Genomic DNA, 14,423 nt, shown 5'->3' on the forward strand with positions numbered 1-14,423 from the left:
CGTCCCGTGTTACTACGCTGGCCAATCGGAACGGTTAACGAAATCATTTTTTTTAATGTTTGACTATATTGTCACAGATATAGAATCGGAATCAGAATGGCTAGGTAGAGGCCATATGAAAGAATCCACATATCAAAAGTCTAGAGCTCATCATTTTTTTTCTTGCGATAAGCTTCTTGCTTATGTAACAAGAAACATTTATGCAACCGACCACTTTTTCTTCATGTAGGAATTATTTGCATGAAGGCTGAATGTGGGCGGAGCTTCACTGCACACTTACGTTGTATCGGACTATAAACCGGCACATTGTTCGAGCGCAAAATTCGCACAGAAATGGCATTTGGGCGGCAAAACTCTTTTATACCACGTTTGTCTGGGTTACTTACCTGATTCGATCAGAAGTCATATATTCACACCGTCTGCGGCGACGACGAAGGAAATTAAACCTCTTTGTCAGCGATCGCACCGGTGGCGCCATCTCGTTTTTTGGCAGAGGAGATTTGCAATGGAGGGGAGTACGGTTGTTTTGCAAAAGGTTTGAAGACGCTTTTTCAACTGGTTTATCGATGATCATAATAAACGTAGTTTGGCCAAAACCCCACTACATTTAAAGTCTTCGTTGGAGTCTCCAAGCAATCTGCACGGTCAACAAACGAGATGGCCCCACCGGTGCGATCGCTGACAGAACGGCTTGATTTCCTTCGTCGCCGCTCTTGCACAATGGGGTCGACCGGCGCGTGCACTCCATATAAGGATGTTCTGGAGCCTCTTGGGGACCAGGTGCGCATGCGTGGCACTCCCGACGATAGGTGTGAGTGGTGGCAGTATGCGTTGTGCTAAAGCTCTCCACTGTATGCGTTTTCTCAGTCCAAAGAACCAAAGGAGCCTCAGCCACCTGATGAGTCATTCGTCGTGTGGGTGTCTGCGACGTCCTCGGCGCCAGCATGCTCCTCGTCCCGACCGCTTGGATGGGGAGGAGATGGGGAAGCGCCGCCGCAGGTGAGGGAGACTGCTGGAAGAGTGCACGTTAATTGACCTTCGCATTCCATCGAAATCACCGGTACCTGACCATGCGTACAATTCTGCTAGCAAGCAAATCACTATTGAACGCCTGTGGCGAAAATTGGTCGTGTGTGTGTTTGTTTTTGTGTGTGTGTGCATATTTGTACGGAATTCCCGCTAGTTGGTTGCTTCCAGTGTACACTGTGGAGTGCAGAGACAAGGTTTTCTCAAGGAAAAAGTGGGAAAAGTAATTTTAATTAGACACGGACAGTGATGAGTAATCTTATATATGTGCAAAATCTCCTTCCCCTCCTTGCAGAGCACGAGAGTGTTGTGGTACTTCTCTGAGGACCCTCAGGCTACCGGCCGAGTGGTGTCCAGCTCTGCCTCCTGGCTGAAATGGAAGGGTAAGCTCGCAGCTATATCCCCAAATAAGAATCCAGGCTAGGTCAGTGAAACTTGCCCCTAATCTAGCATACCAGCTTGGCGCAGTGACACGTTGGTGGCCATATACGTATGGTCATTCCTACACTTTCGATCCAGGCCAAAGAAGTGCGATCGAATACCGGGCTCAGCGGCTCCATTTCGAGGGGGCAGAAATGCAAAAGCGCCCATGGGCTCCGCTATATATTAGTACATTATAAAGACCATGTGGGGTGAAATTAATACGGAGTCTGTGTCGACCTCTAGTCTGATTGCCTTGAATCTCGCACAACATATAACATGCAAATAGACTCTTGCTGGCAGGGTGTGACGACTGTGCGCACCTGGTTTTCCCTCCAACTGGATTTCTATGCCATCACATAATAAAAGCATAGAGTGCGAGATGCCTATCACGAGGTTTGGAATCACTGCCTTTTTTCTGTCTAAACATGAGAGCAAATATGGCAAAATTCGGAAGACTTATTAATTCAACCCAATAAACAATGGAAACAGGAAAGTACAGGCTTTGTCACAAGTTCATAGCTGACGGGTTTGCCTTCTAAGCTGTGTAGTGGGGCTCCTGTAGCATTCGTGGGATTCGTACCCATCGGAGTGGAGAGAATCGGAAATCTTCTTACCTTCAGGCGTGGTCCAACGCTGGGGATGCAATACGAGCCACACGGTGTAGCTCGGAAGCAAACTTTTGACAAAAGTTGTATTTTGCCCCACTGACCATGAATAATTCCTTGTGTAGACAACCTTTTACGAAGCAAGGGCATAAAGGTCTCGAACATGCACACATTAACGGTATTCGGCAGGGCTGTCACAAACTGTGTATTGTTCATTTTCTTGCATCTCCTTTTTATTAGTTCAATATCGTATCAACGCCTTGGCACATGCAATCAACAGTTCGAGTACAGCCTATAGTTTTGTAATTGTGGTTGGGTTTTTTCGGCGAGCATAGCTTTCGCACCGCTACGCCCTAGAGACGGTCATTCTGGTTCTGTCGCGTCTCAATGCTCAATGTATTCTTGCGTGCGAATATAACAAAACACATCTTACTGGATGGCTCATTGTGTCAGGGTGGTAGCAAGGTGTCAAAATGCAGGACGTTGACCGTGGCAAAAGAGGGAAAGTGTCGCACCTGTTCTGTGTCAAACTGCAGGGTGCCCGCTACTGTCTCCCGTCAGGCTCACACATTCCTCGCCGCAGAAGCCCGGGGCGACTCATAAAATTGAAGAAACCCCGCTGAGCGCCGGGGATGCATTCGTCGCGTGGGTGTCAGCCACGACTCCGACGAGCCCAGCTGCGTCGTCCTGCAAGCGTGGGTCGGGCGGGGAAGAGGAAGCCGTTCATTGCAAGTAGGACTGCCACCTTTGTTGCGCAAGTGACCTACCCACGCCCTTCGAAGCTTCAGTGGGCCCACTTTTCCCCATCACTGTTTCAGAGCGCAGCTCCTTGGCTCCCGTTTCTGGGTTTCGTGGCGTCGCAGTTTACTGTTGTCCCTCGTAACCAGTTTCGTAGTTATTTCACCCTTGTGATTCAGATCTGCGGCCACTACCTGCCCTAAGCAGACTTAATCCCTTGTCAATTGCAGCTCCTCACTACCAACTGTGAACTCATTTGTGTTTTTACTAGGGGGCGGCTCAAAGTTAAGCTGGGCAGATGAGATTAAGTTTCTGGGGACGGCATGGCCGCAGCTGGCACAGGACAGGGTTAATTGGAGAGATATGGGAGGCGCCTTTTTCCTGCAGTGAGCATATTGATGCTGATGATGATGATGAGGAGCAGTGGTTTGTGAAAGCAGACATTGCGAGCACCAAAGGGGCGAGTGGAGTGATATCACTCTACAGCGCCGAAAAATTTTTACTTGAGAATTTCTCGAGGGATTATGTGCTTTCGGCGTATTTTCAGCCCACTTAAGGCTCAAGGGTGGGCCAAATTTGGAATCCGTTCGCTCGTATGCTGCAATGTGCTTCCTTTTCTTCCAAGAGATTTGGTTATGTTGCTGTTCGACTACAGGCTGGAAATTGCATATCGCTCTCCCGTAAATTGTTTCGAATCAAAAGTCGGCAGTAATCATTAGTAAGAGTTTAAATATGCTTCTGTACCACGTACCTTTACTTGGACGCTGCATCTCGCTGCATTCTATTTACCTCCCAAATGGACAAGTGGCATCTTTCGCTTCAGTTTCTAATGACTGTGTTCACAGCTGTTTAGGTTAGGTTAGGTCAGGTCAGGTCAGGTCAGGTGTGGTCGGGTCAGGTCGGGTCTTGTCGGGCGGGTTGGGGTGGGTTGGGTTGGGTTTGTTGGGTTGGGCTGGGCTAGGTTAGGATGTTTTGGGTTAGGTTAGGACAAGTGGTATCATTCGCCTCAGTTTCTAATAAGTGGCTGAGTGGCGAAAATTCATCAGCTACTTGTTGATAACAACACACTTGAGAGACGCAGGTGCGGTCTGGTTCTACAAGAAGCCAGCTGCGCGTGCGAAATGGCAGATGTGTGCGTGCTTGGCAGCTACCGCCATCTGCCGCATGAGCCTGTCACTAGCTAGAACTGCGCATGCGCAGTAGGAATCGGTGGTTTTCTATTCAGCCAGTGGAGCTGGAGGAGAGGAGGAGCGCATGCGCAAAGTGGCATTGTGGTAAAGACGGACTCTGCTCAGTTTTTGTCATGTCTTGAAATGATGCCAATGAGCCCATACTGCATTCTTGTTAACTGCAATGCTTTGGCGGTGATCAGCAGGACAGATATTGTTGTTGTTGATGCTTGAACATGACGCCATTGCTTATCACGCTCGCACTGATGCTCCCAGTAAGTTTCAATATCCTCGTGCACTTGATATGCGATTTTACCGACGGATTGGCATTGTTGCTGGCGTACATTTGCTGCTAAAAGCGCAAGGTTTGTAAGCATGATGCTTCACACTCCAACTCTCAGTTTGCTTGCACTTGCAAGCCCCTGGCGCTCCTTCGGAAATGAAATGGTGCAGCTTGCCGAGAGCACAGGTGCATTCCTAAGACCGGTTTTACTGTCCGCTTCGCGGCTAAGCAGAGCTAAGCAGTAGTTTGTCTGCGCCTCCATAGAGGTGACATCTGTAATTGTCGTTGCTTTTTTTTTCTAGCAACTGTGGATAAAGTTAGTAAATCTGTTTTTGTCATCAATCCCAGCTGCTAATTACCTCGATGTGCACTTCGCCTTTGCAGCGGAGCTATCGGGGCATTGGATGTGGCACCACGTCGGAGGCGGCCAGGAAGTCGGAACATCCTGGCCGCAGCTCCGGAGCCTCTGGGCAGCCCAGGAAGGTTGGCACAAATCAGCCTCTCTCATACCTCCCCAGGTATCCTGAAACCACGAAGTAAACAAATGAGAAAATTATGTGTTCCATTCGGGGATTCCACACTGGGGCGCCCAGAAGTACACTGAACGCAAGCGACTTAGTTGAGGTGCCCTTGGGCTGCCTGTATTGTTCAGGCCCGCGGTTTCCGGCTCGGAATGATGGTGTCGGACTTCGTTACGAACAAGACTGTTCAGTATGTATATTTTACATTTTTATAGGAGTGAATCGGCAGCAGAGTAACAGAGCATCAGCCCGTTAAATACATTTAGTATTCCCTAGATCCCCTGCTGGGGAATAAAGTTTTCTGAACGATGTCCAATCAGGTGTGCCGTTGACACTTGGGTAACCTCCTGCCCTTCTGATGCACTCTCGCAGCTCGGTACACTGATGTATGAGATAAGAGTAGGGGATTTTCTAAGGATCTAGGGGTCTGCAAAACTCTAAATAATTATGCAATATGAAATTGTGCCTGTCTCTCTTGACCTTGGGCTCACAAGCCGAACGCGAGAACCATTGAGCCATGGGGGCGTCCCATCAGGAATCGGTACTAAGCTGTAGCAGTTAGTACAGGAGTTCGGCTCTTGACTGTTAGCTCGCTGTTTCCATCGCAGCATCTCTCTGAAAGTGAAATTTAAAAACGGCTGAGCAGGAAGATTTCAGAGCACCTTTAGCATCTTGTGCTGAGTACCAGCGTCTGTTATTACCTTATTTGCACGATTATATACGGCGTATACGGCACAAGTTATTACCGATTACATGTGATGCGTTGGTATTCTCACTCACTGATGCCAGATTAGGCTCTCTTTCCTCATTTCTTCCTGCACTAGAACTGAGTTCTAAGGTGCCCATGTACTGTGCAGTCTCATGTACTGTACGATGTCATGGCACGCTAATGTACCCCAGGTGCTCGAAATTTTCCGAGCCCATCACTACGGCGTCCCTCATAGCCTTTGTGACGTTAAAACCCATAAACCAACCAACCAAAAAATGTAGACGCGAAGCGACATCTAAAAATTCCTCCTAAATACAAATCATGAGCCAACAGCTGATCCGCACTTGATCGGAGATTATGTGGAAGTGTATAGAGCTTGATTGATCACGATACAACTGGGCATTTTCTTGTGATGAAATTTGATAACTTTGGCCACAAAATGCCACCTGATGGCTCTTTGAAGCCTTAATTTCGAACTGAATCTAGGTGTAGGCTGACATAACCTTCTCCATGCGCAGGCCGGCAGGCGTCCAAGCACACCGGGTCGCATGAAATTCCTTCGTCGCGTCGCGAGTGGAGAATCGCGGAGCCAGTCCAACGCCGCAGCCTTCTTTTCACTACGCGGTAAGTTGTCATTGTCGAGCGAAGGGACTGCTGGCGTGGCATGTCGGTGATAGCAGTGCTCAGTCCATGACACTACGTCGCGCGTTCGACCGTTCCAACGGGAATGGGACTTTGAGATGCAAAAACGCCCGCGCAGTGGGATTTCCGTGTACTCTTTTATAGTAACCAACACACTGAAGTCATAAATGTGTATTGTAATCTGGAAAAGGGAGAGAGAATTACAAGAGAAGATTCTGTGGTTGTGTTCTATTGCTTTTTCTCCACTTCCTTATTCGTGGCTGAAATAAAAATACTGATTGATTTACATGTCCTGCAGCCAAGGTGCCTATAAATCACAAGTATAAACCTCTGCGCACAAAATGAGACAACAGCAATACAATCTTTCAACATGATAAAAGGAGGTAAAAAAATCCCGCTGGGGGTGATCTTTCGAGCACAGCACTACTGGATTCCTCATTGACTTCCGACCCTTCGCTTATGCGTAACGTCTATTCAAAATAGTCAAACTCTGAGTGTGACAAGTATGACAAAAATTTCTTTTTGAGTCAGCGGCATTGCACTCAGTAGCGGAACGCCTTGACCACATCTGCAGCTTTCATAGAAAACAAATTTGAATATTGGAATATTGTGAGGTGCTGTTGTCGGAATATTGATGATGGTTCATACTTCCGATGTGGTTTTTGCAATGCATCGAGTATTTAAGCCAAGGGAGTATTTAAGGCCGCCAAAAAATCCAGTGGGGCGAATTTTTGATGATAACAAAAACATTATTAGTGGAAATGCAAGCCAGCTGAGGGGAGGTCTGCAGACATATTTTTACAGCGATAGCTTTCGAAATAAGGAAACATTATGTTTATCACCTCTTTCCTGTTTAAAAATGCTTTGGTCAAGGTTTTCCGGGTGTGCGCGCTCAAGACGCAAATGCGCAAATGAGTAAAGCTGGGTAACCAGGTACTGCGAACGGCTAGTTTGTTTAGCACGGCAGAAAGGAACACCGCGAACACAGGTCAACGGGGATGACAGACACAGGCTCTTAATAACCAGTGAAGTTCATTCGAAGGTGCACACATAATATGTAGTCTCGCGGTAACTAATCAGCTGAGTCAAAATCAGGACCGGTGTAAACAGCCGAATAAAAATTAAAGACGCTTAAGTTTCTCTTTAACTGATCCTTTCTCGGCGCCCCTTAACAAACAAGTGGAAATCATGATTCTCATTTGTTTCAATTTTACTTAATTTATTCTCTATTTTAATTGAATGGTACGACGAAACAGCGTTGACGGACGGGACGGAAGAAGAAGAGACAAGCACATGCGCTGAACTAACAACTAAATGGTTTATTGTGAAAAAAGGCAGGGGGGGGGGGGGGGGCAATATAAAGCAGCAGGTCAAGCCAAAGCTCAGACGGGAAGCAAATGCGGGACAAACAAGATGTGACATACATACGCGAGCTATCAACGCATCCCAGATTAAGTAAGGCGAGCTCGTGTGCGAATACAACCACCGATGGCTGGCTTACACATGAGTTAACAAATTCGTGAGTGTGAAAAGCCTCCGATATCAGGTGCAAGGTTTTTCTATACTTCGCGATGATAGTGGTGTGGTTCAGAAATACATCAGTCTTCGCAACCTGCGGTATGAATGAAAATGTTATTTCGGTGTGACTGGTTTGCAATATCTTTCGGATGTTCGCGTAGTCGTTCATTTACGCACCGTCCGTACTCTCCGATGTAAAAACGGCCGCATGACAGTGAGGCATTGTAGACTACACCACAGCAACAGTTGACAGATCTATTTCGTTGTTTCTTCTGATAGGCTTTCTTTCCACTTTCCTGGTTCACTCTCCTGCACAGGGCTCCCAACTTCAGAATCGCCAAAAAGTATCAAATGACAGCATCACCAGGAGTCAGGATCACTAAAACATACCAAATGTTAATTTTCAAGTCTTTAGAGATGATTTCGGCACGCCTGTGCCGCTTCTTTTAGCCGAACTGTGGGTAGCATCCCCCTTGTTCTGCCGCTGCAGGGTAGTTTGCAGCTGGTCATTGGCATGGCACTGGAGCCTTGTTTCCACTGCCCGAGTGGCTACACCGCACGTGGACCTGGCCAGCACCTCTCCACAGACATGCTTCGTGTGGCACACTTGCATCGCGTGTGGACGCCTGCCTGGTGATCGTTGTGCCGGCCACGTTTCCAGTGCAGTGGCGAGGTGAGAGATATTTGCTGAGAGGATAGTTTTATGGTTTTATGGGGTTTGGCATCCTAAAGTCACTCGGGCTATAAGGGACGCCATAGTGAAGGGACCCGGAAATTTCTATCACCTGAGAGGATAACCTGTATCAATATATTTATACTCCATGCCTGTATGGGTAACCTGTATGGATACCTGTATTGGCAACCTCTATAGGGGACCTGTGGGGATGAATGGGGTCCAGAAAGCAGTATAAAAATCTTTAAACAGGAACCTAACCGGCCGCATTGGGTTCTTTTTGTGCCGATTGGATGTTACATAAACCATGGTGTGTTAAAGAACTGCATTAAACGATTTGGTTACGCGGGTGCAGAAAGGTGGCTACGATATTTCATTTTTTAGGCTTACTCTGGTATGGTGCTCGGCTGCTCACCTGAAAAAACGCCGATTCGATCCCGGCCGCCGCGGTCGCATTTCGGTGTATGTACTGCGCAATCTCAGTACGCGTTAAAGAGCTCCGGGGTCGAAAAGCCCCCCACTATGGCGTCCCTCATATCCCGCGTAACACACAAGCCATAAACATCTTATTCTGCCCCAGTTTTCTTTTGAAAGGAGCTCTGATATATATTCGCTCCAAGCCATTTATTTTGTTTTCGATGAAATTATCGCCACATTTCACAGCCACTTATGCACTGTATAGGTCTTCAGCAAGACAAACATGAAATCGTGTGTACAGATCTTGTGCCCCGTGGTGGTGCAGTGGCGTTTCGACTGCGCCTGTTTCGAAACAGTGAAAGCCACAGCACCGGGGTGCACTGTGGCTTTAACACCACCACCTAGAGGAAAACTTCGTTTTTGGGAGAACGGACAATAATGTAAAACGGCGAGTTGACCGAGTTGGTACATCTTGAGCGCCTGTCCCGTCGTCTTGTTTTCTTGTGTCCCTGTTCCTGCGCTGTTTTTTTTCTCAGGACAATAATGTGTTTAAGGAGCGTACGTTTTCATTGCTTCTGTTGCACAACAGATTGGTGTTTCCATTTCCAATGCAACAGACAGCAGTTCAAAACCCTAATCTCGGTCACGGAGTTTCGATGACGGCGAAACGTGAAAGGCGCTAGGGCACATTGACGAACCGAAGGTGGCCTAAATTATTCCGGAGTCCTACACTGTGGTGTACCCACACAGCCCATTTGTTGCTTCGAGACGAACCCCGCAATTTACGGTTTTTTCTTTCCGCAAAAAACTATTCGTTTCCACTAGGTGTGTACTATATTTTTGAGATTGCATGGCAAGATGTTTTCCGGCGAAAATCCGCGTTTGAACAGTTGGCTGGGAAAGAATTTTTACTCCACTGTTTTTCATAACAATAGTTACCAGCACGCAAAGCATTCGCAATTCACTTTGAATGCCTGCTACCCTGTTACCTCGCACACTCTGAAGTTTCAAAGCTCACACAGAAACTGGGACGTTACACCGGAAGTAGCTGCTATATAAAGCGGCAATAGGAAGAGAATACAGTCGCCAACCAAAAAAATGTGGCTGTTTGAAAGCAAAGCCGAGGTAAAAATTCATGCTCTCCTAAGAAATAATGCAAAGGAAATGCCTCTATCACTGCAACGAATGGATTCCCTTCGATTTGTTTATATCATCGCTGACCGCCGTCTCGTATGTCAACTTGCAGGCAGCTGCCCTGTCTTCCGTCAGGCTCGCACATTGATGCCTCATCAAAGCAGGTATGTGGATGAATTCAGAGAAATCGAGAGCCGCTGGCTGTTAGCGGGGCAGCAGATGGCGGGAAGGCCGCACAGCACATTGTCCCCGTTCTCCTTATCTCTCTCTCTCTCTTATGAAGGCGGAAGAAGCTGACTCCAGGCAGCGCCCATCGTGCCTTTGCAGCGGCCAAATCCCCCCGACCACCGCATCTGAAGTGCGTTCGTCACGTGGGTGTAGCAACCAAGCCGCCCGCACTCAGCCTCTGGCTTCTCTGCAGCGGGCAAGGGAAGAAATGGTATGGGACACCTGGAAGAGGAACTGCCCTCCAAAATGGCGCATACTTTGTCCCGGTCGCTGTGACTCAGCAAGCGAAAAGAGAAAAAAGTGCTAGTGTTTTAACGTATTTAAGACGAGTATGACGTGCGAAATGACTTGAGGCAACACCGGCTCAAAGGCAACCGCATGCAAGATCAAGGTCCAAAGTTCAAGGGTCAGAGGTTAAGGCCAAAGGTCAAAGGGTGAGGCTTCAGAAAACTCCACGTTTTTAACGCGATAGCGTTAAAGGCCCTATTACGCAGAAAATCTGGCGTCGGCGTTGTGAGCGAAAAATCACGAGCATGACTTGTCAAGTGGTGCCCAGAGAGCAACCTTGGAGGCAGGTTGGCCGCCTAGGTGAACTGACCTTGCGGTCTCATCAGAACCTGCCCACCGTGGCAGGTGACAGATAAATTAACGATTGGTCGCTCGGGAAGAGCAACCTGGGCCACACAAGGCCCAGCGCAGGTAGCACCTGCTATCGCAGGACAGTGCCGCATAGCTTAACCACTGCACCAATGCGCCAGGAGGGCTACGAGGGCTCTCAGGGACCTAAGAATGTAGAGAAACACCTTCTGCATATATGGGAATTAACGCACTACGATATCGCATCATACACTTAATGTGGGGCGTAAGTGTCGCCTCATATATTTTTCTGCTTTGGTTGTGAAGGATCGCTTTCACCATAGAACATAGTTCTGTAATGCGTTAAATTTTCATGGCACCTCTAAGTTTCCAACTGTTGTCACACGCCAGATCTACCTTCTTTTACTCATGGACTCTGTCTCGTGATGAGTGCGGGTTAGATGTACTGGCTGTCGTTTTACTCGTGGTAGGATTTGATAACTCTCTAGACTGGGTAATATGATGCCTCTTAGAAGCCTAAATTTCCGAGCGCCGCACTACGGAGGCTGACTTAACATTCTTCTTGCGCAGGCCGGCAGGTGTCCAAGCACTCAGGTTCGCATGGAATTCCTTCGTCGTGTGCAGAGAGCCGTGGGACAGACGTCAGTCCCGCGCATCGCAGCCTTCCATAAACTACGTGGTAGGTGATCATGGTTGCAGAAAGGGGCAGCTACCACGGCATGTAGGTCCTTGTATTGTGCACTATGATTTTCGGTGTACTGCGATGTTCGGTGTATTTTGACAGAGTTCTGGCTTTGGTTTCGTTTTATGGGGGTTTAACGTCCTAAAGCGACTCAGGCTATGAGGGACGCCGTAGTGGAGTGCCAGCGCAAAAATGTTTGGCATGCATACCTACAGCCTCTATAGATTGGAATCCTTGAATATTGCGGAATTTTCAAAAAGTGTTGCAGTTTCCCTTTAAGGCCGAGAGTCCGTTCGAATGCGGTAATCTTCGATTCCACCTCGGTATAATAACTCTACTCGCCAAATATGGAGTGCGGTAAAGAACCGGCTCATGACCTTGTAATATTTTCTAAGCCTCGCGGGGTGTGTTATCTGAGGTATCCTCATATTAGGCGCAAACCGAATTTATTTGTGCAATCGCAGTCACTCGCAGACGATTCTATAAGATGTACTACAGGCAGGCTGAGACAGTGTAAGCGCGTCATCTGAAGCGTTTCTAATCACGTCGGCCGCTCTCAGGTTGGGTCCAACAACCGGGAGCGAAGAACCGCGTCAGCGCCTCCTAGTTTCTCTTTTTTTTCGGACGCTGTTTCAACCAACAAGTTGATAGTTGTGATCTACCTGCCTGTCTGCTCTGTACAGGCCAGGCGATAATAAAGAATGCGTGACTTGCGGCAGAACGGCGGCGCCGAACTGCTCCGCCACGCTACCTAACAAGGTCGGCGGGAACTGCGTGGCTCTGCATGCGCTGAGAAAGAGCCAGCCGTGGAGCCCTCGTAATCGACGGCGTATGCCCCAAGTTACTTAATATAGCTAAACCTGGAATTTGTTCTATTCTTGCATCTATCTTCCAACAATCTCTCGATACAGGATGTGTCCCAAGCGATTTGAACGTTGCTCGCGTCATCCCTATTTTCAAGTCTGGTGACCCATTAAATCCTACAAACTATAGACCTATATCATTAACTAGCACATGTTGCAAATTACTGGAACACATTTTTTCATTAGCTATTATGAATTATCTCGACCGACAAGACTTGATTTTTGCGCGGTAAATCTTGCGAAACCCAGCTATTTGAATTAATTACCGATGTTCATCATGCCGTTCACTCTTTGTGCCAAATAGATGCTATATATATCGACTTCAGAAAGGCCTTTGATAAGGTTTCACATCAGCGCCTCATTAGAAAACTTGCATGCTTAAATATAAACACGAAAGTTGTCAAATGAAAATATAATTTTCTATCAAACCGCACCCAGTCAGTTTTCGTTAATGACCATTCATCTCCACTTCCCTCCGTGAAATCTGGAGTGCCATAGGGTTCTGTACTCGGACCAATATTGTTTTTAGTCTACATAAATGACATCAGTAATAACCTGTGCTCTACAGTCCGTCCATTTGCAGATGATTGCGTGGTATACAGACAAATCAATAACCCTACGGATGCTTATTGTTTACAAAGGCACCTCATAAATTTTGGTAATTGGTGCAGAGACTGGCAGATGGAGATTAATGTGTCAAAAACGAAAGCCATCACGTTCACGACGATCAAGCCGGAGCCCTACAGTTATAGTATAAACGATGCCCAGCTGGAATCAGTATCGAACATAAAGTATTTAGGCGTTCATTTATCATCCATCCCGTCATGGAACCTTCATATAGATATGACGCTCAACAAGGCATCCAAAGCGCTTGGCTTCATTAGGCGCAACTTGGATCTGGCCAACTCGTCTACAAAACTTACGGCATACACTGCATTAATCCGCTCAAAACTCGAATACGCGTCGCTTATATCGAATCCACATCATACCTATCTAATAAATCAAGTTGAACCTCTTCAAAACAAAGCTGCCCGGTTCATCGTAAAGAACTACTCGCGTACAGCAAGCGTATCTGAAATAAAAAGGTCTCTTAACTTATCTCTGCTCGAGAAACGCAGGTTGCTTCAACTCATGTCCTACTTTCACAAACTTTACCATAGTCATTCACCCTTTTCTGCGCTACACGTAGTACCAGCTAACCAAGTATTTCCACGACTGGATCACCAAGATAAAGTACAGCCCATTTTCGCCCGCACAAATCTGTTTTTTTCAGTCACCGCTTCTTGCCATTCGCAGCTGTAATCAGCTCCCGGAAAACGTGGCGTCCATCACTGACCAAGTCACATTTGTCGACAGTCTGAAGTGCTTGCTGGGGCTGTGAATGTTGTATGAGGCGCAGATATCTACCTGCAATGACGTATTTGCTTCATGTTCGAATTTTGTGTGCACTCGCCTGTTTGTGTATTTTCTCCGCGTTCTAAAATTTATTGTACCGCCCCTATGTAATGCCCACACGTGCCTTAAGGGTAACTGAATAAATAAATAAATAAATCGACACAGCCCTGGCGTTATGACTGTTCGAACGAGCGATTACGAGACGAGGGCTCTACGGCTGGCTTTCTCTGCTGTTGCAGAGCCCCCACCAGCTAAGCCAGGAGACTCTCAACATATCTCAGTTGGGTTCTCGGGGCTATTGTACGTTGAGTTTTTTAAAAGGTTGATTAGATTGGGGCAGCTGATATATAGGCTCACCTGATAGTGCTCATAACGGCGGTAAGACGCCACCTCTCCATGTGGTCCTCTTTCCGCAGTCGGTGCCATCTGCGCTCTGCCCGCAGATTGCAGAGGGTGCCAACCGGGTCTGCAACATGAGTGCCAACCAGCATGCAGCAGCCCATGGCCAGCAGCCTTTGGTGAGTGAGAGCTGGCGTTTTCCAGGGTATGATGCTGGACAGGCAACGTGCGTCGTGGGCATTCTCGAGAACTCGTGCACTGATGGGATAAGACGCCCTGCCTTAGTCAGTGCGGGCTGGGCAACATTTTTTCTTTTTCGCTGCCCGCACTAATATATGTTGGGGTAAGAGGAATTGCGGGATATAACGTTTTGAGGGAGTTAACGGTTTTCTTTATTCGCTTCTACAGAGGGATTCGAGGAAGTAGCGCACTCCTTCTGGCGGTATTGTTTCGATTGCTCC

General features: G+C 47.5%; 1 protein-coding gene across 17 annotated transcripts in view; it reads left to right on the forward strand.

Moving 5' to 3' along the window:
- Positions 1-14,423, forward strand: part of LOC149347829 (uncharacterized) — a 52,052-nt gene that overhangs the window by 14,977 nt on the left and 22,652 nt on the right. For 8 of the 17 annotated variants that reach the window (XM_089587494.1, XM_089587496.1, XM_089587499.1 and 5 more), the window contains exons 4-13: positions 868-999; positions 1,322-1,409; positions 2,591-2,786; positions 4,629-4,727; positions 5,993-6,098; positions 8,125-8,307; positions 9,971-10,022; positions 10,142-10,297; positions 11,254-11,362; positions 14,040-14,141. In XM_089587494.1, coding sequence (XP_089443620.1) covers positions 2,687-2,786; positions 4,629-4,727; positions 5,993-6,098; positions 8,125-8,307; positions 9,971-10,022; positions 10,142-10,297; positions 11,254-11,362; positions 14,040-14,141 — 907 coding nt within the window. In that variant the 5' untranslated portion in view covers positions 868-999; positions 1,322-1,409; positions 2,591-2,686. Of the gene's footprint in view, positions 1-867; positions 1,000-1,321; positions 1,410-2,590; positions 2,787-3,774; positions 4,728-5,992; positions 6,099-8,124; positions 8,308-9,970; positions 10,023-10,141; positions 10,298-11,253; positions 11,405-14,039; positions 14,142-14,423 lie in introns of those variants that run through there. The other 9 variants (XM_089587502.1, XM_089587505.1, XM_089587506.1 and 6 more) reach the window with 6 other exon arrangements.

The sequence above is a fragment of the Amblyomma mixtum genome, chromosome 4, assembly GCF_055824585.1.
Source record: "Amblyomma mixtum isolate Tamu chromosome 4, ASM5582458v1, whole genome shotgun sequence".
Taxonomy (NCBI): domain Eukaryota; kingdom Metazoa; phylum Arthropoda; class Arachnida; order Ixodida; family Ixodidae; genus Amblyomma; species Amblyomma mixtum.